The 23,720-nt window shown below is 43.7% G+C and overlaps 1 protein-coding gene across 21 annotated transcripts in view; it reads right to left on the bottom strand.

The window, feature by feature from the left end:
• The window catches only part of TBX4 (T-box transcription factor 4), a 126,488-nt gene that overhangs the window by 61,530 nt on the left and 41,238 nt on the right, over positions 1-23,720 (bottom strand). For 2 of the 21 annotated variants that reach the window (XM_083479910.1, XM_083479911.1), the window contains one exon: positions 5,377-5,521. The exons of 13 other annotated variants lie outside the window; for them this stretch is intronic. Coding sequence is in view for 2 of the 8 variants with exons in the window: in XM_083479903.1 (XP_083336029.1) it covers positions 16,467-16,595 (129 nt within the window). In the remaining 6 variants the exon portion in view is untranslated. 6 more of the 21 variants (XM_083479912.1, XM_083479903.1, XM_083479915.1 and 3 more) reach the window with 6 other exon arrangements.

The raw sequence follows: 23,720 nt of genomic DNA, 5'->3' as shown, positions 1-23,720 counted from the left end.
AAAAACACGTTATTGAACGCCTTTCATGTTGCGCTCTCGCTCCCTGTTGTTCTCACCGCCACAAAATCCGCTGTGTTTCCCCACCAATTTAAATCACAAAACAAAACCCTACCAATTTAAATCACATGCAAAATATAAACGGGGGGGGGGCGTTTCCTCTGGAGTAAAAATCTTACCAAACCCGAGGGAGCGTCCTTCTGGGTAAAACACGCTTCAAGGTGGCTTGTGTGTTTGTTTGGATCATTCAAGGGTGTGAAGTTCTTAAACAAAACCTCGGGTAGAGGGTTGCCCCATATTTAGCAGCCGGCGGGACTTAGTCTAAGTAAACATGCCTACTATGATCAGGCAGCGTAATCCGATGCTCTGCCTGTTTATTTCGGAAGTAACTGCGCATAGGGGTTGCAGCCTGAATTGAGAGTTAGTTAAAAAGCAATGCAACCGTTTAATTACGCTATAATTCAAAACACACACACACACACACACACACACACACACACAGAAAGTTTGGTAAGCATTCCCGAGTCTTTGGGATGTGGGGGAGACGCAAGACCAAGCACTCGGAATAAACAAACTAAGAGAGTGTAACTGACCAGGGTGATTCATACTGGTAGGAGTTGACAGCAGTATAAAATCGCTCTAAAAATGCATTGAAAAAGGCGACCGCCGACGCCCAGCCTCTGTTCACGCGTTGCCTCGCAGTTGTGTTTTCTACCGAACACGACCAAATTTGGGTTCTAGTCCTGCCCCAGCCATTTCCTCGCAGCGATATTTCTGCAGGATCCAAGGGAAAGGGAATTCGATGGGGTTGTATGGACTTTTCTCCCCGACGCCCCATCTAAAACGACTGCGGCGCGGCTTTCCCTCCCTCCGACGAGCCTTTTCGCCTTTGCCCCCCAGTGAAATAAATCCCACTTTTGCCTGTCACATGCCCTTAAGTGTTGTTTTCTGGCTTTACAACTTCACCCTCACCTCCATCTTCTGTCTTTTTCTAAAACTCTATTTCTCCTTCCAAATTTTCAAACATTGAACCAAGTCAGCTACGCACCCCCCACCCCCAGTTTCAACAGTTTTAAGAGGCGGGGTGCAGACCAAAAAAAAAAAAAGAAAAGAAAAAGTATCCTGCAATACAAAGGCATGGAAATTTAAAATAATAATAGATTTTGTTGTTTATGCCCCCAAATCTCTCCTTTACGTTTTACGCACCATTTTACTTGTAAAGAAGCTCCATTTGAACACAGCAAGGAATGTTGTGGATCAACATCCACAGGCTTGTGTGGCATGTCAAATTGCGGGTAAACGACCCTACAGCCTCATTTGGGGGGGGAGGGAGTTTGTTTACTTAATTGTATGCACCTGAATTTTGGAAACGAAAAGGTCTCACTGCCTGATATATACTTCACATAACAGAGCAGCTGTAAAGCGAATGAGGCCTAGTCAGAAACCAGGCTGCATTTGCCTCGCGTGCAGCGACCTGCGTTGGCTCCGGAAACTGTAAAACGCCGCCTGGACGCTGAGGGCGCTACAATAATCATCTCACTACAGTATTCACGTGCTCTTAGGTACCTATAGTAAGTATATACACATTAGGAGGAGGCAGAGAGAACGTCTGGGCGCTATGGGCAGGAGGCACTGGTGCGCGCATGGAAACTATCAGGAATTGCTGAGCCTTAAATGGGATCGTTCCCCCTCCCCACACACACTTCCCCCCATACAATATCCCTTGCAATCCTATCCGCTACTCTATGCCCGACTTTCCTGGGTCTATTGGGACTTACTTCCAGGTCAACTTGCCCAGGACGGCGCTGCAAACGGGAAGCCCTCCTTGCATGCCTACTCCCAGTGTTCAAGAGTCACCGGATTCAATGGCGCTCGTTTCCAAGTATCTCCCTCCATGGCGCGTCTAGGAGTGCGCCTACCTGCAGCTGAGGATACAGCATTTCACGTCCGCAGAAAGCAGGGTGGGGGTGGATGGGCCAGGCTGATGCTTTACTCCCAAGTAAGCCTGCTTGGGATCAGGGAATGAGGCCTCCCTGGATGTCTAGCTTGTCCAAAACGCCTTGGGCTTAAAAAGGGGGCGCTCTGGTGACGTCTGAGCGGCGCAATCACCAGCACGTTTAAAAACACGCACTTTCCTTTTTGTTTTCCTTTTCTTAAAGGAAAGGAACCATTTATCTACACAGCATCCTGAACTCTTTTTTTAAAAGCCAGCTTTTAAAAAAACGGCGGCACAGCGAAAGAGAGTAAACTTCCCTCGGCCCAGCCCCCACTTTTAAAAAGTTAGGTGCGTTGGAGTTTTATATAATGCATGCCCTGACATTTACACAAACAGGGAGGAATCTGGCTTTATTTGTTTGTTTTAAAAAACAGATTTAGCCAAGCGATTTTAACAGTTTATTTCGAGAGGAAAGCTAACATGCTGCTCAAAGGGCACCCAGAGAGGTCGCTTTTATTGGGATACTTACAATGCAACCCTACAAAGGTCTACTCGCAAATAAGCCCTGTTGAGTTCAGTGGGGTTTACTCTCAGGCATGAGCGTGCATATAGGCACAGCTATGACTACAAATCTTCTTTTCTGGGAGTAGGCCTCACTGACGCCAGTAGGACTTACTTCTGAGTTGACATGAGTGGGATCGGCCTGTTAAGCTGCAACCCAACACGCACTTAGTCTGGAAGAAAGTCGGTCCAGCTCTGCTGAGCCTGCGTCTTTCCTACCAGGGACATTTAGGCAGCGTGCAAGGTTCCCTTATTTAAAAGGATGGTCTGTAAGGTGCTGAGGTGCGTGACACTTGTAGTTAAAATACACTGCTCCTATTTTAAAAAAACAAAAACACATAGGAAGAAGTTTGGTGGGTGGGTGTGTCTCATCATCGATATTTTAAAAGAAAATGTTCAACTTGGTTCCTCATACTTTAATTTGTTATTAAAGTAATTAGTGGGAGAGGAAGAAAGTATCATTCCACTCCAAAACATATGCCTGTTTAATTCTCAAATAAGTTACATATTTCATGCAAGTTTGGGACCAAAGACCGGAGTGAAAGAAACATTCCGCCTTAACTGTGTAACGCGAGGCACATTTATTTACGGGCAAATGCCGGAGATTTACGTCTTCTGAATAACTTACTCCAGAGTAAGTTCACGTAGTGTGGTTGGCTTCAGAAATCCAACTCATAAAACAAATGCCAGCTGGCCACCAATGACTTGGCCAGATTCCTCTCGGCCTCAGTTTCCCCGTCTGTAACATAGCGGTGGCCTTGCTCTCTCACACAAGCTGCTTCACGGGCAAAACGTGGCCAGGGAAAATTATCTTTGATTTTAAGAACAGCGCCGTTTATATTATTCCAGCTAATCATCCTATGAGGATGCAATTGTGTTGCTATCATCCTATGCAATTGTGTTGCTACTGTTAATATTTTCAAGTTAGATCTTGATTGAATTAATGATCAAGTTGGATGGGGACCCGGTTGGTTGGCAGACACCCGTCTGTCTCTGGACACAAGAGCGCGGCTTTGGAGGCGAAGTCAAACCGTTGGAGAGCTACAGCCACGACATAACCAAGCATGGCCTACCCATTAAAAAAAGGGGGGGTCCTAGATTTCCACTCAGTGCCACCACTTGCAGGATCGACCCCACCCCCACCCGGAATATTAGAAATCCAAGGTGAGTTCCCCAATTGTACTTGGAGCGCTTCCAGTTTCTTTTAAATTGATTTTTACTGTAGGCTCTGCAGAAATCAATGGGTCTAAACTTTCCAAGTTTAAACTGTAGTTTAATATCGGAGGCTGGCGCATCTCCCCCGCCCCAACGCGCGCACACTCTTTTAAATTCCCGGGGAAACTTCTACGCTTTTGTTTACATCCAGTTTCCCCAACTCCTCCCCGCCGCCCCGAAGGTAACGCGGGTTCAGATGAGTTGTCTGAAGTTCAAAGCCGAGGGCGAGGAAGGAACACCGTTTCTACGCAGGCGCCACTCCCCAGAACTTTTATGTATTAGTGGCATTAATGTTTAAGGTGTTATTCTTTCGAATCCACCTCCGTCGGGAGTCTGTGACGTTCCCGAAGTAAAGGCAGAGATGTTGGCAAATGCGCATTCGCCATATATAGAGTATAGAGGGAGTTACAAAGTCCTGAAGGATAAAAAAAACACACGCCCCTAATTTCCGATTACTATCTTGGCAAATCGATCTGGTCGTCTTTACTGTATTATTATTATTTTTTTAAGGACCGTTTTCAAAACTCTTTCTCTTTCTGCTTCTAAATGGGTTTTTATTCCCACCTCCCAAGATCTCCATCTATTGCAGAAAGTTGCAGGTCTTTGAACTCTTTTTGATTAGAACATGCCTCCTTAGGGGGGGGGGGGAAGGCCTTTCAAAATGATAATTTACTTTTTTGAAATGTGATATATAGCAACATTAGCTCTGTACTTTTTGTTTTCCGTTACGCAAAGCTGTGCGGTCGAATTATCAAGTGAATGAGTGATCTAGTGCTGTGAATCCTGCTAGTCAGGGAGTCCTATTGAACTCAAAGGGCCTTACTTTCCAGCAAAGATGCTTAAAGATTACGCTCTGCAAATCATCAACTCAAAAGACCCAGAAGGTCAGGTAAAAATAAATAAATCATCAGATTAAAGTGAGAGTATCTAAAGTGTGATAGGGAAAAAAATACTTTGAAAAATAAAACTTACACTGGATCTTTAAAAATAATTATTAGGGAGTGTGTGGTTTTGGCAAATCCATTACAAATTCTAGATAGCAGCTTTTTTTTTTTTTTTTAGAATGTTTAGCCTAGAATGCTATAATATCCACTTATATGTGTATTTTTTTTATTAAAAAAAATCATTCCCGCCCTCCATTTTCTTTTCATTCAAAACCTTGCCCAAAAGATTCATGCTCCCTCCCCAAACTTTGGCGATTCCTCTCCTCCCCTAGAAATAACAGCAGTTGAAACGCGTTCGCCATCACATAGGCCCCTGTGATTAGTTTGGGGGATACATACATAAGCTCAACACAAATCGGAGGGGACGCGCGTGCACGTACATATAAGAAAGGAGAGGTTGGCTGAAGCGCAACCCAACAACTGCACATAATGTTGATCTGGACACAACCTGGCAGGTCTCCCCTCCCTCTTTTTCTACTGGTGGTGGTGAATTCATTCCTGTAGTTTCTAGCTTGGTCCTTCCTCTTTCTCCCTCCACCCACCCCCACTCTGTGCCTGGCAAAACGCTGGCGAGGTGGCAAACACTTCCTTTGGTTTGCTCCCTCCCTCTCCATCCACCACCCCTTTTTAACCTAGCTGGGGGTCTTTACTTTGCGATGTGTGTGTGTGTGTGTGTTGCGGCGCGGTGTGGGGGGGGGGTGGAGAGAGAAACTCTTGACTCACAGTAATCGCTCGAGGCTTGACGCTGCTGGAACGAGAAGTCTGGCGAAGTTTCGCTGCTGTTGCTTCATCAAAAGCATCCAAGAGGGATCAGCATCCTTGTTAAAAAGACGGGTGGGGTGGGAAATCACCCTTCCTTTCCCAAATCCTTTGAAGAAGAAGAAAAACTCGCACAAACATACAAAATAGCCACCACCAAATGATAATTTAAAAAGAGTCCGGTTCTGGTTCTATATCCTTAAAAAATGAATCTGCTTTTTTATTTTTTTCGGGGGGAAAAAGAATACGCAGAGAGAGGGGATCCCAAATGGAGAGAGATGGTTCCTTCTAAGCTGGTCTATTCCCATAGATCTCGTTTTGTACCTTTAAGATCTCCTCTTAAAATGTTCCATTAAATAAAAGAGAGAGGGAGAGAGAGAGAGAGAGAGAGAGAGAGAGAGAGAGAGAGAGAGAGAGAAGGGGGAAGAGAGAGCGCCAGTTTGGAGTCTTGACTGCCCACCCTTCTTGCCGCCCCTCCCTCCCTCTCCTCTGCTGACGTTGCTGCTGTCAGTCTTCGGGAGTTCCAACTAGTTTCTTACTTAGGATCTTCCAAACAACCGGGGCCCCCTTCTCCTTCTATTCCCCATCGCCGCCACACTCTCCCTCAACCTGCAGTCCCCTTTCCCAAAACTGGCCCTGCCTCCTCACCCCCTTTCTCCCCCCTTATTGCTCAGAGTACCATGGAGCCAAGCTGGGACAGCACCATCTCGTCCCTCCACCCTGAACTCCCTGCTCAATGTTTGGATGCTGCTTTCGGAAAGGGAGGGGGGGTCGGAGAGGCACATCATGGTTTAAATTATAGTACATCTGGAGAGCACAGTCAGGCAAATAACATGCTCGGGGCATCAGCTAATAATACTGGCTGAACGGCTAAAGAGATAGCAGGCCGCAGGCTTTTGAGCATAAAAGCCCACATCTATATCAAGGGCCAGATATCTGGGGGGGGGGGACAGGCAGTGCACACCCTGCCCCAAAATAGGAGCCCCAAAGCACAACCAAGAGAGAAGGGATGTAGCCCAGTAGAGGAGCATCTGCTTTGCATGCAGAAGGTCCCTGGTCCAACCCCAACATCTCCATACAGGCCTGAAAAAGATTGCCTGCCTGAAACATTGGAGAGGTGCTGCCAGTCAGTGTAGACAACACTGGGGCCAATGGTCTGACTCGAGATTATCTTTCTGCATCCCCAGGGCTCTCCAGCGCTCCTGCTGCAACAGTCAAGGAGGTCTGTGACTTTAAAACAGCAGTACAGCAGACCAGCTATCCAACAGGTGCTGCTTCTCCTTCCTGCTGCAGTGTGTCTGTCTGTGGCGTGCAGCACTGAAAGACGCCGAAACCACCAAGAAGTGGCTGCACCACACTAAATGCCCATGTACAGTGTCCTGTTTTTCTAACAGCCGCCGGCTAGTTGTCTTTGGGAAGCTCACAAGTCAGGCGTGAAAACGGTGCCCCCCTCCAGCCCCAGTGATAGACTGCCTTTGAACCTGGAAGTTCAGTTCAGCTTTCACAATTCTCTACCCCCATTCATTAATCTGCCGAATCCAAAATTTGAAAACTGTCCCCTCGGTTTCTGGCCATCTCCGCAGCTTGTGAGTGTGAATCCCATCCATTAATTATTATGAGTTGAGTGAGCAAATACACCCCTGTTTGTCAGTCTTGGACTGACTGCTAATTATTTCCACTGGGTGAGCCCTATGGGAGAGAGAGGGGATGAAAACAAGTTTGCCTGTCTGTCTTGCAAGACAGTGCATAATTAAATTTTATACAATTCTATCCTGATCTCCTCCCAGTAGCCGTCTTGTAACCAAGAGCTTCTCATCTTCTGTCTTCAGAAAGATGCTCCAACCTGGGTCATGTCACTTTCTCCTTTTCTGTATGTTTCACAGGTCTGTGGTTTGTTGCATTTGTATACTGCCTTTCCGCCAACGCATCCAAAATGGTTTGCAATTTTAATAACGGAGATAAAATTTATTGTGACAGAGTCCTTTCTGGCTGGGCTGGAAGCTGATGGCACAAGCACACCCTGACCTGGGTTATCTCGCGTCTGCCTTCCCCTGAGTCACACAGATCTCTACGGCATCATACTCATAACCTGTTCCTGAATTTTAAAAAGTTGAACCTTTCCTCCCATGAGCCAATAAGCTGTCTGTCTGTTAATTAAGCACAATGATTTACCTGCCCTTCATCAAACAACCCTAAAGCAGATTACAATATTACAAGAAGCCAGCAAAAGTGAGTGCATGTAAAATAGAATTAAAAATTCCAACATAAAAACACCATCAGTTACAGCAACGCACTAGCATCCTGCAGCATCTGGGACAAACAGACTTGGTTTTAACAGCGCACCGGAATGTCAACAATGCTGGCACCCACTGTATTTCCAGAGGCGAGTGCATTCGACTCTCAGGGTGCCATGAAGATGAAACCCACATCCTATGTCACCACCCCACATATATCCCCTAGTGATGGGGCAGTGAGAAAGACCTCTTCTCCAGATCTAAGGACCTGGACAAGCTGATACACAACATAAAAGAGCCCTGCTGGATCAGTCCAGAACCTCTTCTAGGCCAGAAGTTGACAACCAAATGCTTCTGGGAAACCAGAAAGCAGAACAGCACACTTATGTATGCACAACCCTCAGAATCCAACATGTTTTGCATTGGGCGAGCAGCTGCCAGCCTCAACGCCTCCATCCATATAACAGGGATAATCACAACCTGCATGAAAAGGCTAAAACATATTATTACAACCTTTTACAAAGCTGGGCCCTTACAGCTCCTGTTAGGGGACAGATAACTGTTCATTCCCATTTTACAGGTTGGAGGACTGAGGTCTAGAGAGAGGGATTTGCCCAGGGCCACACAACGGTGTCTGCAGCAGAGTGGGATTTGATTGACTTCCGCAAGGCAGCATCTCCACTTTCCTTAGCCACTGGACCAAATTGGGTAATGTGAAGATGAATATGCTATACAAAGGTTTGGGAATTATTTGCACATTTACAGAGTACTGTTAGAAAATAATATAAAATAGATATTTGGGCACATTGAATTATGAGAAATGACTCACTGTATCAGACCAAAGGTCTGTCTGGTCCTGTATTCTACCCCAAAGATGGCCATCCCTCCCTCAGCTGAAATTTAGAGGTATACTGTTTCCAGGGTTCAATTTAGATACCATAGCCTAATAGCTATGGATAGATCTCTCTGTGAAATGGCCTCACAACAGCAATTGTATACACATTCAACTGGGAGTAAGTCCCATTGAACTCCATGGGATTTATTTCTGCATAGGATGGCTCTGTAATCCTTATTATTCTATCTTTAAAAAGCCATTTGTGGCCTTCACAACATCATGCTGGTGGGTTCCATAATTAGGTGTTGGAAGAAACACAGAAAAAGACCAACTCTCTTCTGGTCCAAAACCCATCCATCACAATCACTCAACTGAGTGGGCAAACAAAACCACATAGAAAGCAAAACAAAAACAAAAAAACATTTTGAAGTGTCAGCAACCAAACAGCAAATGACCCTGAACTCAGTGAAGTAAGCACTGGATAGCCTGAATTAAATGCAATTATACTACCATCAGCCTGAGGGGGCTTAACTTCCTCAAGTTTAGAAGGCGAACCCCACATGCCAATTTCTAGCTGAAATTTTATTTGTATTCAGAAGGACTCAGATTCTAGAAAGTTTGCAACCCAACAAAACAAAAAACCTAGTAAATTTTATAATTCACACACACACACACACACACACACACACACACACACACAAAGGTACATGAGAAATGTCCTCATTGCGAGTCAGCCCATTGGTCCATCTAGCTCAGTACTCTTGACACCAACTGGCAGCAGCTCTCAAGGATTTCAGACAGGGAGTCTTTCTCTCTCCTTACCTGGATATGCTTGGGATTGATGAACCTAGGAGGTTCTGTGGTCTTTTGCCACACACTTGGGACTTGCAGCACCATCATACATGTATATGCTATGGCATTAGAGGACTAAAATCCACAGTATAGACTCCCTACAACAGCCATCCGGGTATTTGACAGACCAAATCCACCCAGCTCCTAAGAGGTCCTCAGTCAAGAGTGGATTTCCGCTACCTTGCTTAGGAAACTCCTAAGAGTAACAATCTTTAAAAATTATGGCCACTTATGTTAAGAGTCTAGGGGCAGGGGGCTGTCTTCATCATCAACATTACTGATGGTGATTTTTAAAGTTACTGTTACGACCCCTCTTTCTTACCTGCACCAAATCCATTCTCACAAGCCCACCTTTTCCATGAACCCTTTGGTACAGCCTTCTAATCCCCAATGCCCTCCTGTAATGGTGCCTGTTACCAGAACTAAGTATGTGCAACTGAAATAAATCATACGGGGTTCCCCCTGTTTATGCCCCCCCAAGTCTTTCTTCTGTGGACAAATTTTAGGTTGTAAGCTCTTTGGGGAAAGGGACCTTTTATGCTCCTGTATTCTGCAAAGATTTACACCCTTACAGTATAGGAATCAACAACAGCAGTACTAACAATTGTCTGACTACCCACCACTTCCTAACTCCTGCCTTGTATCCAGTACTGGTGATACTCACGAGTAGACCCGTCGAAAATCAATGGATATGACAAACATAGGCTCATGCACTTCAATGAGTCTACTCCAAGTAGGTCTTGGCTATGACCCCCTGCCTTCCAAACCAAGATTGTGCTGCCTTGAGACTGAAAGCGCCCCCCCTCAAAAAAAAAAAAAAGCCTTTTGGCAGAGAGAGAGGTATCCTCATTTCCACCCCACCCCGTCGCGAAAATATCCAACAAACAATAGAATTCCTGAAGCAGAGCTCTGTGGGACTCAAAAAGCTTGCATCTCTCTAAGCGGACAGAAGGGGTTTAAGACAGACAGACAGACCATTTACCAGTTTTGCAGCTCTGAAAACAATCTTCTGCAGCTCTCCTCGCTTCAGAGCAGAAGAGGGGAGAGGAGCTTCTCCCAGCGCGTTTTCGGGCTGCAATCCAATCCACGCTTACCTGGGAGTAAGCCTCCCTAAACTCACTGGCGTTTATTTCCGAGTAGCCATGCATGGCACAGACCTTAGCTGTTAAAAACTCAAGTCCCAGACGAAGTTTCAGCGTGGCCCCTTCTGAGGCGAAGAGGAAGAAAAGAGAGGGGAAGCTTTTCGCTACTTTTTTGAGCCACCCCCCTCCCCGCTTTTTGGGGCAATCTCTACATCTATCTTTTAGGTGGAGTTCAAAGCGACAGAGCACTTAAAGAGTCAAAGTCTTATTCCCCTCCCGGCCAAGATACAGGGCGGGGGGGGGGGATGGGGGTAAGAACCTCATCTCACCTTCCTCAGAACTTATATTTGGTATTTTAAAACACTCACCGATCATTTAGTTTTAAACTGATTTGATTAATTTGGGGAATCGATTAGGCTTGGGAGGAAGGAAAAGGGATATTCGGGGAACCAATTTGGAGAAGAGGGGGGATGAATAAGTCAAATATTATTGGGCCCAGACTGTTCAAGCAGCGAAACAAAGCAGAAAGGGGACTTAAGAAGAAAATCGAAGTCCCTGTGGCATTTAAAATGCCTCAAAAACACACAAACGAACGCCATTTCATTTTAAGACAAATCGAAATTACATTTGATGGCATTTTACTTTCCTGGGGGAGGAGAATTTTAAAGCCTGAAATATTAAAGATACGCGGGCAAACACATCCATTATATATATATAATGTATACACACACACACCAGTTAGTCCGGTGGATTAAAAACAAATATACATCTATGCTATTAATATTCCCACCCTGTTCCAAAATAGCATGTTTACCTGGAAAATAAGCGCTACTTACTCATACATGGGACTCACTTGGAAGTAAATAAGGGAGCCGGCTCGTTTTCTTAGCGCAAATGAAAACTGATCCATTAGCTGTTCTGAAAAATGTGCTATTTATGATATATATGGCGGCCAAAACTGTACAGTTACAAATATTATTGACTGGGCCTTTTGATTTGCTTCCTCCGAGGGAACTTGTAAATTCATTATTTTTTTTAGGTGGGGGAATCAGGGCCATCGTCACTCCCCCTAACTGTCCATGAACCCTATAGCAATGTAGTTTGGGGGGGTGTAGAAAAATGAAAGAGCCCCCCGATTGAATGAAGGAGGGGAGAAAAACACGTTTGCAAGAGAGGTTACGCCTCCCCCCCCCCTATAGCGAGTGTGATTGGGGTGGGTGGGTCAGGAACCGATTCATTTTGGGGTTTGGGAAGGGTGGGTTTGGAGGGTGCGGGGCGGGAATTGCAGCGGTCTGAAGAAATGGCGATGTGGAGATTTGATGGCTCCGAGGGCAAAACTTGCAAAAAAGTTAATTATATATTTCCTGCACCAAAACAATAGTCTGGAGTTTGCTTCTCTCTCTCTCTCTTTTCTCCACTCCCCCGAAAAGAGGATGGTTACGATCCCAAACCCAATTACTCCGCAGCGATTCCTTTTCTTTCGAATGGGGACTGACACCGGATTAAATAAACGGAGTAAATATATCACACGCATGATGTACATACATGCAACCTCCCTACCTGCAAAAAGCAAATGTCTAGAGCGGTGTCAGTTTTAATGGGATATGGAAGAGGAAAAGTAGTGGTGGGGTCTTACTTTTGAGTAAAGAGGCCGAGCCTTAATAAACACCCAAAAAATTACTGCGGGAGAGGGAGAGAGAAGGCTGCCTCCCTCGTCTCCACAACCTCAGTTCTGATAGGATGAAAAAAGTCAAAGAAATTGACCCCCAAGGAAAGAATTTTTTAAACATATACTATACAGTACGCACACATACATAAATATGAGAGAACACAAAATTAAGAGGATCCACAAGTAGGAAAACACAGCTGAAGGTGAACAATTGGCGCGGCTTCCTCGGTACCGATATCAGAACACAATGGAGAGTATTCAGACGGTGCCAAATGGTGCGTTTCCTCCCCCCCCCCGCTAAAAAATAAAGCCTCCAACATTTCAGCCTGTAATAAATAAACGATTTGGAAAAGCCTGCAAAATGTCACCGGCCGGTGGACCCTGCCAGCGCTTCGGACACAGGAGGCTGGAATCCTACCTACAACTTACCTGGGAGTAAGCCCCCGTTGGACACAGTGGGGCTTACTTCCAAGTAAACAGGGTTCACACGGCAGGGTTGTCGACTTTCTCTGGCCAAACTTTGCTTCGAGTGAAACAGGCTCAGAGAATCGTGGGGTTACCTCGGGTTACGGACAAATTCTTGTGTGAACTCCTTAACTTCTATATTCTTACAGAATCCGAGTTCTTTTTCAATGTGTCATTTAGTGCAAACCATAAGCGCGTTTATTCGGAAGTTAAAGATGCAGTCCTCGGTGTGCTTACTTTGGAGGCTGCTCCATTGAACACGGCGGCACAGGCTAGGGTTTTGAATGCCATTGGATTTAGCTACTCCCAAGCTAAGTGTGCATAAGATTGCAGATTTACTCCACACACATGCATACACACGCACGCACACAGATCTAAATATGTTTAAATTTTAAAAAAATTGAAAAAATTAGCATTTTGCTCTCTAAAAAGGGTTTTCTACATTTGACATGGATATTTGTTCAGAATATCCTGGTGCTAAAATATCCTATATTAAAACATCCAGAGAAACAGACAAAAAAACCACAATCTTGCAAATGTCCTTCTGATAATCAACCAGAATATCAGAAAAATAACCAGCAAACTGTTGGTTTTATTCAGAAATTAAGATCCTTCCTACGAAACTTTGTAGTAGTTTTCTGCCTTCAACACCCTATTTTTAAAAACACATACATAATTAAAATAGCAAAACGAGACGCATACAGATGCTCTCAAGCGACTTACTTTGGGAAACAAGTCACTTCGCTCTCCTAAAATGCGCACGTGGCATTAAACATGGAACGGGATTGACTCCGGAGTGAACTCAGCGGTTCTACGTACATTCAACCCGCTCCGAAGCATGTTTACTCAGAAGTAAGCTCCACTGGTTTCAATGGGACTTCTTTCCCAGTAAAGAGAGATTAGAATCCCATCCTGATCCTTGGGCACTTCTGGCCGACCTTAATGGCAGTTTCATATGCATACATATATACATATAAAAACGCGTCATGTTTCCCCCCGAAGTAAACCCCTCATAATTCAAGAGGATATACTACTTCTATGGAATCTGAATAGGATGGCAGCCCGGAAATTATTTACTCGGAATAAAGCCCAAGTCTGTTCTTGTGCCTTAAATCCAGGCGGCCCATTCACGAGGACTGCAGGGCGAATGGGTCTTAGGTGTCAGCCCGTGAACACAAACGGATCTCGTGCGTAAAAGCGCCCCAAAAAGCGAGGTCGGCCGCCTGGAGGAATCAAGACCTTGTAGGCCCCAACTGTGTGACAGGGCCGGGGAATGTATCTAGTTCTACATATCCACGTTGAATGGGGAATTAAGTTCTCATAGGGCGCCCTCCTTTGTGAATTATGGCCCGCTTCCACTGCAACCCTAACAACACCCATTCTTTTCTCAAACAGCGCCCATCGAGTTCAACGCACCAAGGAGGAGTGTTTTAAGGTTGCAACTTAAAAGTGGATATGAATCTCTGGGAAGAAAACCTGCGGAGTTGCATCCAACGTTTCAGTCCAACGTTTCAGAACCATTGCCATTCATGGACATGACTAATTGATTTCAATAGATGGTCTCGGAGTACATCTAGTTGGATACAAACCATAGTTTTGATTATTATTATTTTAAAAAAACATGCTCGCACAGACTGATTAGTCGTCATTAATTCGGATTTATGCGTTTAATTTCAAAGCTTGCTTTAACTTAAAAAAAACAACACCAACTTATGTAGGGTGTTTGTTTTTTCCTTCGTTTCTAGGTCCTCTTTTCAGGCTTTCTTGCAGAAAATGGAGAGAAATTAGAACGGGAGAGATGGCTGGGAATCAACGAGCCAATCGCTTCTACTGCCTGTTGCCTCCGCATCTAGAAAGTAATATGCCACAACTTCCGTTGGGATGGGTAGCGTTGGCTTCCGAAGGAGGCATTTAAGACTCTCTTGTCCTGCAATATCCCCGTCCATCCTATAATCTGCAGTCCGAGATTTTACTTGGAAGTAAACTCCTAGCCAGTGAGCTTTTACTCTTCCAGACAAGCACCCATAGCTGGCAGCCTCGTGGTTGTAACCAGCTAAAATCTACTCGGAGTAGAGCCACTGAACTGGAAGATTACTCATGCCCATTCATTTCAAAGGATCTTCTCTGAGCACGACTGACGTTGGACAGAACTTCCGACCCCCGCCCAAAAAACACCGGTGTGAAAGCAGCTAAATCAGGAGAGATCTATTAATTTTCTTTCCCTCCCCTCTGAATATATCAATAATTTCGCGATTTTAGATTATTGACTAGGGTGAGAATTGGATTCTGAAAATTTACCATATTATAGAGATCAATCTATAATACTTTGCACGATTAAGGGCACCGCCATCCTTCTAAAATGAAAAGGGGGGGGGGACATTTGTCAAGGCGCAATTCTGAGCGCCCTGATTAGGGCAATGAATCCTATGGAGCCCATTGGTATTTTACTTCTGAGCAGAGATGTATAGGATCGCTCTGCGGGCATAAATGTCAAGGGCAAGGATTGGTAGTGAAATCCCATGCGTGTTTACTCAGAAGTCCTATTTAATTCAATGGGACTAGGGAGTGTGTTGATTTAGGAACTAAACCCCATCGAACGCAATCTGAGTTTACCTCTGAGCAGACATTACAGTATGTTAAGCAGGTGCTCAAATTGTCTGCCATCGGGACACCAAGAGGGCTTACCCTGCGATTGTTTAAATGCGGCCTTTGTTAAGGGGTGGATGTCCACAGTTTATTTATAAACCAATAGAAAAAATGCATATATATAAAATGGAGGAAAGCAAACACGCAAAGAAATGGGGAAAAGAGGACAGGGAAGTGAGGAGGACAGAAAGAAAAACAGCAAAGAAAAAAAATCCACAAAATAGGGGAAAGGGGGGGGTTAGAGTGAAGAAAATCTGATAATAAAAAGTAGAGTTTAAAATTGTAACAGCACCTGAGAGTGAACCAATGAAAGAGACTTAAAAAAACTCTCCTCTTCAGCCACTTCAGAAGAATAATAAAAAAAATTAAAATGCAATACATGGTCTCTGTAACACAGAATACGGTTTTTTTAGAAGCGGGTGTTTTTTTGGGGGGGGGTTAGAATTACTGTCTGCGATTTTAAATGCCTGACCTCTTCAGCTAAATCCACAATGATTAGTTTTCAAAGCTTAACCTCCGCCAACTTTGTATTGTATCCATATGGATAATGGGAACCCTCCAGAGAACATTTACACGCGTGCAAAGGCACGTGGGGATACTTGTCTAGTGAGGCGTGCAAAAGGAAGATGTCTGGATAAACGTCCGCAAGTACAATCCCACGCGCAAAATCTGAATTTTGCCACCGACGTTAATGGGTTGTTGTGTATTGCAGCCTATCCGTATGCACTAGTATACCAGTGAGACGTCATAGATATATAGATAGGTATAAAATATAACTGGATATATATAAAGAGTTGCCAAAACAAATATATTTCAGCGCGATCCTAACATTTTCGGGAAACCCCTGGGACTTAAAGTGTGCATAGGATTGCAGCATTATCTACCGCCCTCCAACAGGCTACATCTGGGCTATCCCATTTTAAATTATTCATACACAGGTCTACTCATGCGCCGCTGAGTTAAATGGGATTTCCTCCAAGGTAAATTGCATAGATAGGATTGCAAGCTAGAAATGACATTAAAAAGGTTTGTGGTGCCCAGATCTTAGAACCAATTGTATTCCGATTGCAATTTAAAACAAAAACAAAAAACCAAGCCATAATTAAACACGCATTTATCTGCAATCCTAGAGACACACCCGGGTAATTCAGCGGGGCTTGCTTTTGAGTAGACCTATACTATATATAATGCACTGTTATTCACTTTTATTTGCAATATTATATACACACACACATTTACTGCATAACATAACAAGGGGAGATTTATCTTACCTCAGCTTGTTTTAACTCGACTCCAAAGATTGCCTTTCCTTCCCACCCCCCAAAAAATAAGATTTGGGGGGATTTTTTTTTTACAAGAACTCTGGTTTTCCGTGGACCTTCCACGAAAGACAATGGCATTTAGGAAACAAACAACGCAAAACACTACTTGGTTCTTTATGGGACAAGATTATCCCCCTCTTTAAAAAAAAATTAAAGACTTCTGTCCCCCCTTTTTTCTATCCTTGAAAGTGAATTTAAACCCCCTAAACTCACTCCCACCGTCACGTGGTGCTGAAATTGGGAACAGAAGCAGATTTGGAAGGCGGGGGAGGGGGGAAAGTAAACTGGGGTCAGCCTTTTAATGAACCATTTTCCCCCAGACCTTAAATATATTTATGTATATAATCCGGGGCTGTCTAGAAGTTTGATACTGAAGGAGAAGGCGGGAGCAGGGAAGAGAAGGCTTTTTTTGTGGCGGTGGTGAAAAAAATCAACCCAGAGCAAACCTCCTATTTTAAAAAGGTGGGTTGTTGTTACCTGTTGCTTATATCAGAGGAGCAGAAGGAAGAAAAACAGGTGCTGCGCGCGATTATTTGGCTCTGAAATGTAACATTCTTCGCCCTTTCCTTCAACAGGGGCAACTTTTATCGTGGGGAAAGAGCCAAACGCGTGTTCTAAATAACCCTTTTGCTTGTGTTTTGTTTCTTTGTTTAGGGGCGACCTAAAGGGTGGAGAAGCTGCCCAAAGCCTGACTTAGGAGAAAGTTCTCCTTAACTCAATGGGAGGCTGACTTCTGAGTAGATGTGCTTAGGATGGCGCAGTTACCCTGCCAACTTAAGCCCTCACTGGGCACGCCGTGGGGCTTCTTCGTCTTGAGTAACTGGTCCCTGCATAGGGAGTGAATGGCTAGGCTGGATTTCTGGCGAGCTTGTGGCGACCTTCCCCTTTTCTTTTTAAAGGAATTTGGTCTCATGTCATCGAATGATGTCATTAAATATTTGGATGATCAGCCTGAAGTTTTCCAGGTTAGATTTTTAGATGCTTGTGCGTGGGTTGTGTTTTTTTTTTTTTTAATTAACCCTCCCTCACTACATTTTAAAAACTGAAGCTATATAATTAATTGTCCATTTCTTGAGAACACCGTGTTGAAGTCAAGACAGGATCTAGGGAGGTAAGGTTCCCTCCCCCGTAAAAAAAAATCTCTGCCTGACTTTGTGAACGCAAAGATAACCCCTTTCGTTTGTTTGTTTGTTTGTTTGTTTGTGCCCCCCACTTCGTCCAAATCGACTTCCAATTTTGCCTTGCGCTTTCTCTCTCCCGCCCCTCCACCTCTGGCAAATTTTGTCCCCCTCCCCCAATTTAAACGATCTGGTGTTTTTCAACACGATCTTTTACACACTTAAAAAAAGGAAAGAAATTCAGTTCAAATTCGAAAGATCATTGATTTATGTAGCGCGACCAAAGCCCCGAGGCGCTTACAATGCAAACCATCGGGACGCATTAAATTGTAATACTGAGAGAGACTTGCGGGGGGGTGGTGGCGGTGCTGTTTTTAAACAATCCTGGTGGTTCCTTGGTGATTCTTCTCTCAGCCGATTTGCGTTCAAGGAAGCGCTCGGGGAACGTTTATTATTAGACAGTCAAGCTATAAACACCATCCCATTTTTTTCATTTTTTAAAAAAATTGCTGCTAAAGGGTTTCTTGCTTCGTTTCAGCGTTCATTTTTTTAGCATAACCTGAGAACGACAAGTGAATAAAAGGCGAACGATTGGCGCAAAATAGCTAGTGGAGTTGTCAAAAGTGGCAGGAGTGAAGCCGGACAGCCATCACACCCTGGAGGCTATTTCAGTCCCCGGCGCGCGTGTGTCTCGTTGTGATTGGCCCGTGGCGACACACAGATACTCTACACACAGATACTCTGCACAGTGCCTGTACTCGAGGCACTCTTGTTATTGCCTGGCATATATGCCCCGCATCAAATTAAACTCTGGCAACGAGTTTACTTCACATACAACACCCCAACGAGCGGCGGAACTAGGGAGGGGTCGCATACTTTAAAAAAAATGCTTCGATGCAGCCAACCCAGTAACCCCAAACCCAGTGACCTTCTCTCCGTACTTACTTCCAAGGAAGGGGTTCCGATCCTGCTGCTGGAATGTTGCATGTTGTTGCTTTTAACTGCCTAAATCCATGCACTATGATGCATGCTCTGAGTAATGTTATGAGTGGGCTCCAGCATTCAGGAGTAGCATTTACTTCCATGCGAAGTAACCTGGGGGCAAGTCCCAAGGCACGTACTTCTGTGTAGACATGCGCAGCCTTGCTCACTTGTCCCATGGAGCTTACTCGTGAGAGAGTCCTGCTGAAGGGTGAGGGAGTAAAATAGGGATGCAATTCTTGGAAAGAGCCTGAAATACGCTCACTGCAGAAAGCTGGTTGTGAGGCTAAAAAAAAAAAAAAGGGAGGTGACCTATGCAGAATAAGAGGCCCATATTACACAATTACACTGGAGGAAGGCCCCACTGGGGCCTACTGGTCTTGCTCCCAGTAAGCAGAGTTAAAAGTGGGCAGGTTTGCTTCAATTTAACCCACTGCAAATTTCATTTTAATTTAAAGTCAGTCTGCCTAAGGCTGCTTCAAGCTGCAATGGAAAAAAACCTGTGCTTATAAGGGGAAATATAGCCAGTTTCCTAGAGGCACAGAATTCTTCTTCAAAATGTGACCTTTTTAAAAAAGCCATATTCTCCTTCCATAAATGGTCAAAATTTAGGAAAGAGGTACTTAGTCTACATATCCCCGAAGATCTGGAAATGCCCTCTGTGTCCTCTTCTCCACTGCTCTCCCCCCCCCCAAAGATTCCCCAAAGGTACCCTACACACTCTTTTTGAGGTGTGTGGATGTGTGTAACTTTTCCAGATCTCACACCTTTAGGAGCCAAGTAAACCAGCTTTTTCCTGCAGACCCAAAATCTTAGTAATGGGAGCAGTCCAGTCCGGAAACAAGGAATGACCGGACAAAGTTAAGGTGAAACAATTAATTAAATTTCTAGTGATTTATTTCCACAAACATCTGAAAAGGATTTATCACTATTATTTGTTTTGAGTGGCCAACAGGAGAGAAAGAGGAGCTTTCAGCTAAGAGCTGGGTAGCTGTTTCCCAAAATGTTTGGGGGGGGGAGTGTTTTAAAAGAGAAATAGCAAGCAACCAAAATGAGTCCTCCCCTCTCTTCCTTCTGTCTTGGACCGAATAGGAGAACAAAATTGTTTATGGGAAGTGGGGGACACCAATGTAAAAATGTCTGTTCTTGCCTTTCCCATTCATAAGTTGCAAAACTTTGCCATCCATATAAATGGCCTTTTCAAACATTCCTTTTTGGGATGGGGATTTGCATGAACTAGTCAAAGTACATTTAAATCTCAGAAATTTCCCATTGAAATGTAACATTAAAATGTGGCCGGGTTTGGTTGAGTTGCACACTTAAACTTTCTAGCCCACTCTCACTTTTCTCCCTTAATAGCTGAACAGTTTGTATTTCTAGGGAGAGGTATTATTCATTAGGTCATTATTTTCTTTTGCCATTTCTTTAAATGGAAATTTTTACTGGGCAAACATCTTACAGAGGCCAAGGAATGGGAGACCATTTTGATGCAATCCAAAAAGACTGTTCTTGCCAGTAATCTCTGCATGTTTAGTCAAAAGCAAGCCCTACTAAGTTTAATGAAGCTCTGTAAAGTGTGTTTAAGATTGCAATCCAATCCAATCCAATGCATATTTGATGGGGAGTAAACCCTTGCTTTGCTCAGTGGAACTTATGGCCAAGTAACTTACAGGCTGACCCTATGTTTACTCAGAAGTAAATTTTAGCAGATTCAATATTGATTTACTATCAAGTAAGTTTGCATAGACAGGACTGTAGATATGCAATCTGATCTGCCTGGATGTTTACTCTGAATTAAGCTGCACTGTATTCAGTAGGGCTTACTTCCAAGTAAATGTGCAGCCTTACAGCAAGATCCTAATCTTTACTCAGAAGCACCATTGGATTGTATCTGGCTAAATTCTACTCAGAGTAGATCCACTGAAATTAATGAACCCAAGTCAGTCACACCTACTCACTTCTGTGGGTTTGCTCAGAACAGAACTAACACTGGATACAACCCACTTTCTCCCCCTCCCCAATAACTGTGTTTAGAATTGCTGTCTCAGACATCCCACTCCTTTACTTTTTTGTAAACTTAACCAAAACTTAACTCCTGAAACATAACATTCAATGTACAAAATGAAGCATCCAGCCATTTTCATCTGCTCAGGCGAGACCTTCAATCCCGGAACTCTGCTAATAAAGTTCAATAATTTTAGTGTTGAATTAATAACTTGGCTTAGATTTGTTTAACCCAAATATCGGAAGGATAGGGTTTTTCCATCCATCTTGGGGTTTGTTTGTTTGTTTGTTTGTTTGTTGTTTAGCACAAAGCAAAACAATAAGGAACTCATTTTGTCATTATTTAAAAGACCAAATTAAGGCGTTTCAAAAACACAAACAAAACAGTTTTTAAAATTCTGAATCTCCCCATCCCCCTTGCCATTGACAATTGCAAAAGATATACAATCATATTGGAGCAATTAACATCGCTTAGCCTTCGGAGAGCATTACCAGTCCTTTGAACGTGGCCTGCTGTACACCGGTTTTTGTAAGGTATACATTTGAGCTTTATATAATAAATCTCCAAGAGAGGGGCTGGCATGCATGTGCATTTCCTCCTCGAAAGAGGAACTGGCTCAGTTCCCCACACTTCTAGCCACCAACTACGAATTCAGGTGTACTTATTCAATCAAAGTGCCCTGCAACACTTTCTGACTGTGTTTTAAGACCCAGCTTTTGTGAGAGTTCAGTAAAACAGAGGAAGAGTAACGGGAGCAATGTTTCTACATTGGATTTTGAGCAGACGTAAACAACCTGTAGCGCTTCCAGATGTTGCCAGACTACATCTCCCATCGTCCATGGCCACTGGCCACAGGAGCTGGGGCTGATGGGAGCTGGAGTCTAATAACAACAGAAGGACCACAGGTTTCCCTAGCCAGGCTGCCCTACCAGAGACTATGCACAGGACTCAAGATGTGCATGATATAGATTCACAGTGCCATCGCCAGAAGAAATTTATTATTCATTGGACAGGCAGCAAAGCATCTTTACTGTAAAGTAAAACCCACATCGTTCAAAAGGCTTTTCTCAAGTAAGAGTTCACAGGACTGCAGCCTTAAATGCTTAGCTCGGGGTTTGGATTCTGCCCTTAACCTTTTGTAATAACACAATAAGGGGCTTGAAGGATCAGACCAAAGGCCAGCTAGAGAAGCTGACAAAAAAGGCATCTAGGATCTCTCTCATTTGTCCTCTGTGTCTGTTCCTCAGAGGTGTACTGGCTTGGAGTGTGGAGGATCCCTTAAGCTATTAGTAGACCCCTGTTTTCCTCCATTAAATTTGTTTGATCCATTTATCCAAGACAGTGGCCACAAAACTGTTCCACAAAACTGAATGAAGCACTTCTCTTTGTCACTCCAAAGGACATCAAAAGGCCCAGCTGGTCTACTTAATTGGATGTCCCTGAGTTATAGTATCATGAGAGAGGAAGAAAAAAATTATCTCTATCCACTTTCTCTACACCATGGAGACTCTTGAAGCTATGGCCAATCAGCTTGGGTGACCCAGTAGTTCAGGCATAGGCAAACTTGGCCCTCCAGATGTTTTGGGACTACAATTCCCATCATCCCTGACCACTGGTCCTGTTAGCTAGGGATGATGGGGGTTGTAGTCCCAAAACATCTGGAGGGCCGAGTTTGCCTATGCCTGCACTAGTTCTTCTTAGACTCCCCAAACTGATATATCTTCCTCTCTCTCCATCCCAGCTATATACTTTTATAAACAATCATCTTAGTTGTATTCAAGCCCCCCAAAACCTCAGCTATGATTTTTGTACAGTCAACTTCCCCCTGTTTGAGCAGGAGCACTTTTAGTATTTTACTTTAAAATAAAGGAGTCTTAAAAGGTTTTCTCTGCCTTAATGTATTTTTTTTTAAGAAACAATGTCTATAATGTAAACAGAGAAAGTGAGTGTTTGTACCAAAAACTGTCAGAACACACTGCTTTGAACTTCTCTTCAGATTCCTTGGGAAGGATGGAAGAGGCAGTGGGAAAATTAAATAATGAATTACACATACTGGGCTCTAATGACACATTTTTTAAAAAGCCAACAATGGTCAGCATGGGAAACTTGGACGAAGTTGAAGTTCTTATCTCCTATCCTCTTTTCCTTTAATAGCCAGAGTTTTAGGCATGTGGAACTGAGCATCAAAGCTGCTTCAAATTACGAAGAATTGGTATACCAGAACACAGGAAGCTGCCTGGTACTGAGTCAATACCATTGGTCCATTTAGCTCAGTAATTAAGGATGGGGGAGAAATTCAAGTTGGTTCTAATTCAAAAGCAAACTTAGCTAGTTCACACTTTTCCAAAACAATATGCGAACCGAAACATAGCCATCCACGAACATTTGCAGTTCTCCAAATTTTGCAATGCAGTCCTCCAGCCAACTAATGCATACCCCCCCCAAATGCATATATTGAGGTGTCTTGAAATGCATAGATGTGTGAAAATAACATTTAAAAATGCATTACATTAGGGGAAAGTGCATTGCAAAAAATGTCTATTAGGAAAAATGCAAAGGAAAATGCCTGTGAATTTTCACACATGCTTTTATGTTTTAAAAAAATGCTAACTGGTATGGAAATAGCAAAACAAGACACCGAAATCGACAGATTCATCCTTCCCTACTTAGTATTGTCTACGCTGACGAGCAAGTATTGACCCCGGGATCTTCTGCATGCAAAACAACTGCACCACCACTGATAAGAAATCAGAAAGCTGCATTCTCCTTGGTATGAAATGCGACCGAAGATGAAAAAGCAGAAAACTGAGATTAGCAAACCATGCCTCAATCCTGATCAGGATCCTACTGGCAATCTGATCTGTATTTACTTCAGAATCAAATACTGTAAATTAAAACATATCTCCTAAACGCCTCTACCACTGTTTCCCCAGCCTGCCAGGACCCTCAAAAATTGCCTCTGCATCTAATTTAGATGGAATTCCATCATAGCTCAATGGGAGAGGAAGGAGTCACCAAGTGGAGTCACCAATAGCCTAACCATCCTTATTTTATTTTATTTTATTTTTTTATATCAATACAGTATTTTTTGACTTAACC

The sequence above is a fragment of the Podarcis liolepis genome (genome assembly GCF_965112155.1).
Source record: "Podarcis liolepis genome assembly, chromosome: 16".
Lineage (NCBI taxonomy): Eukaryota > Metazoa > Chordata > Lepidosauria > Squamata > Lacertidae > Podarcis > Podarcis liolepis.
Note: the sequence above shows the minus strand (reverse complement) of the source record. Positions and strands in the feature narration are given on the sequence as shown.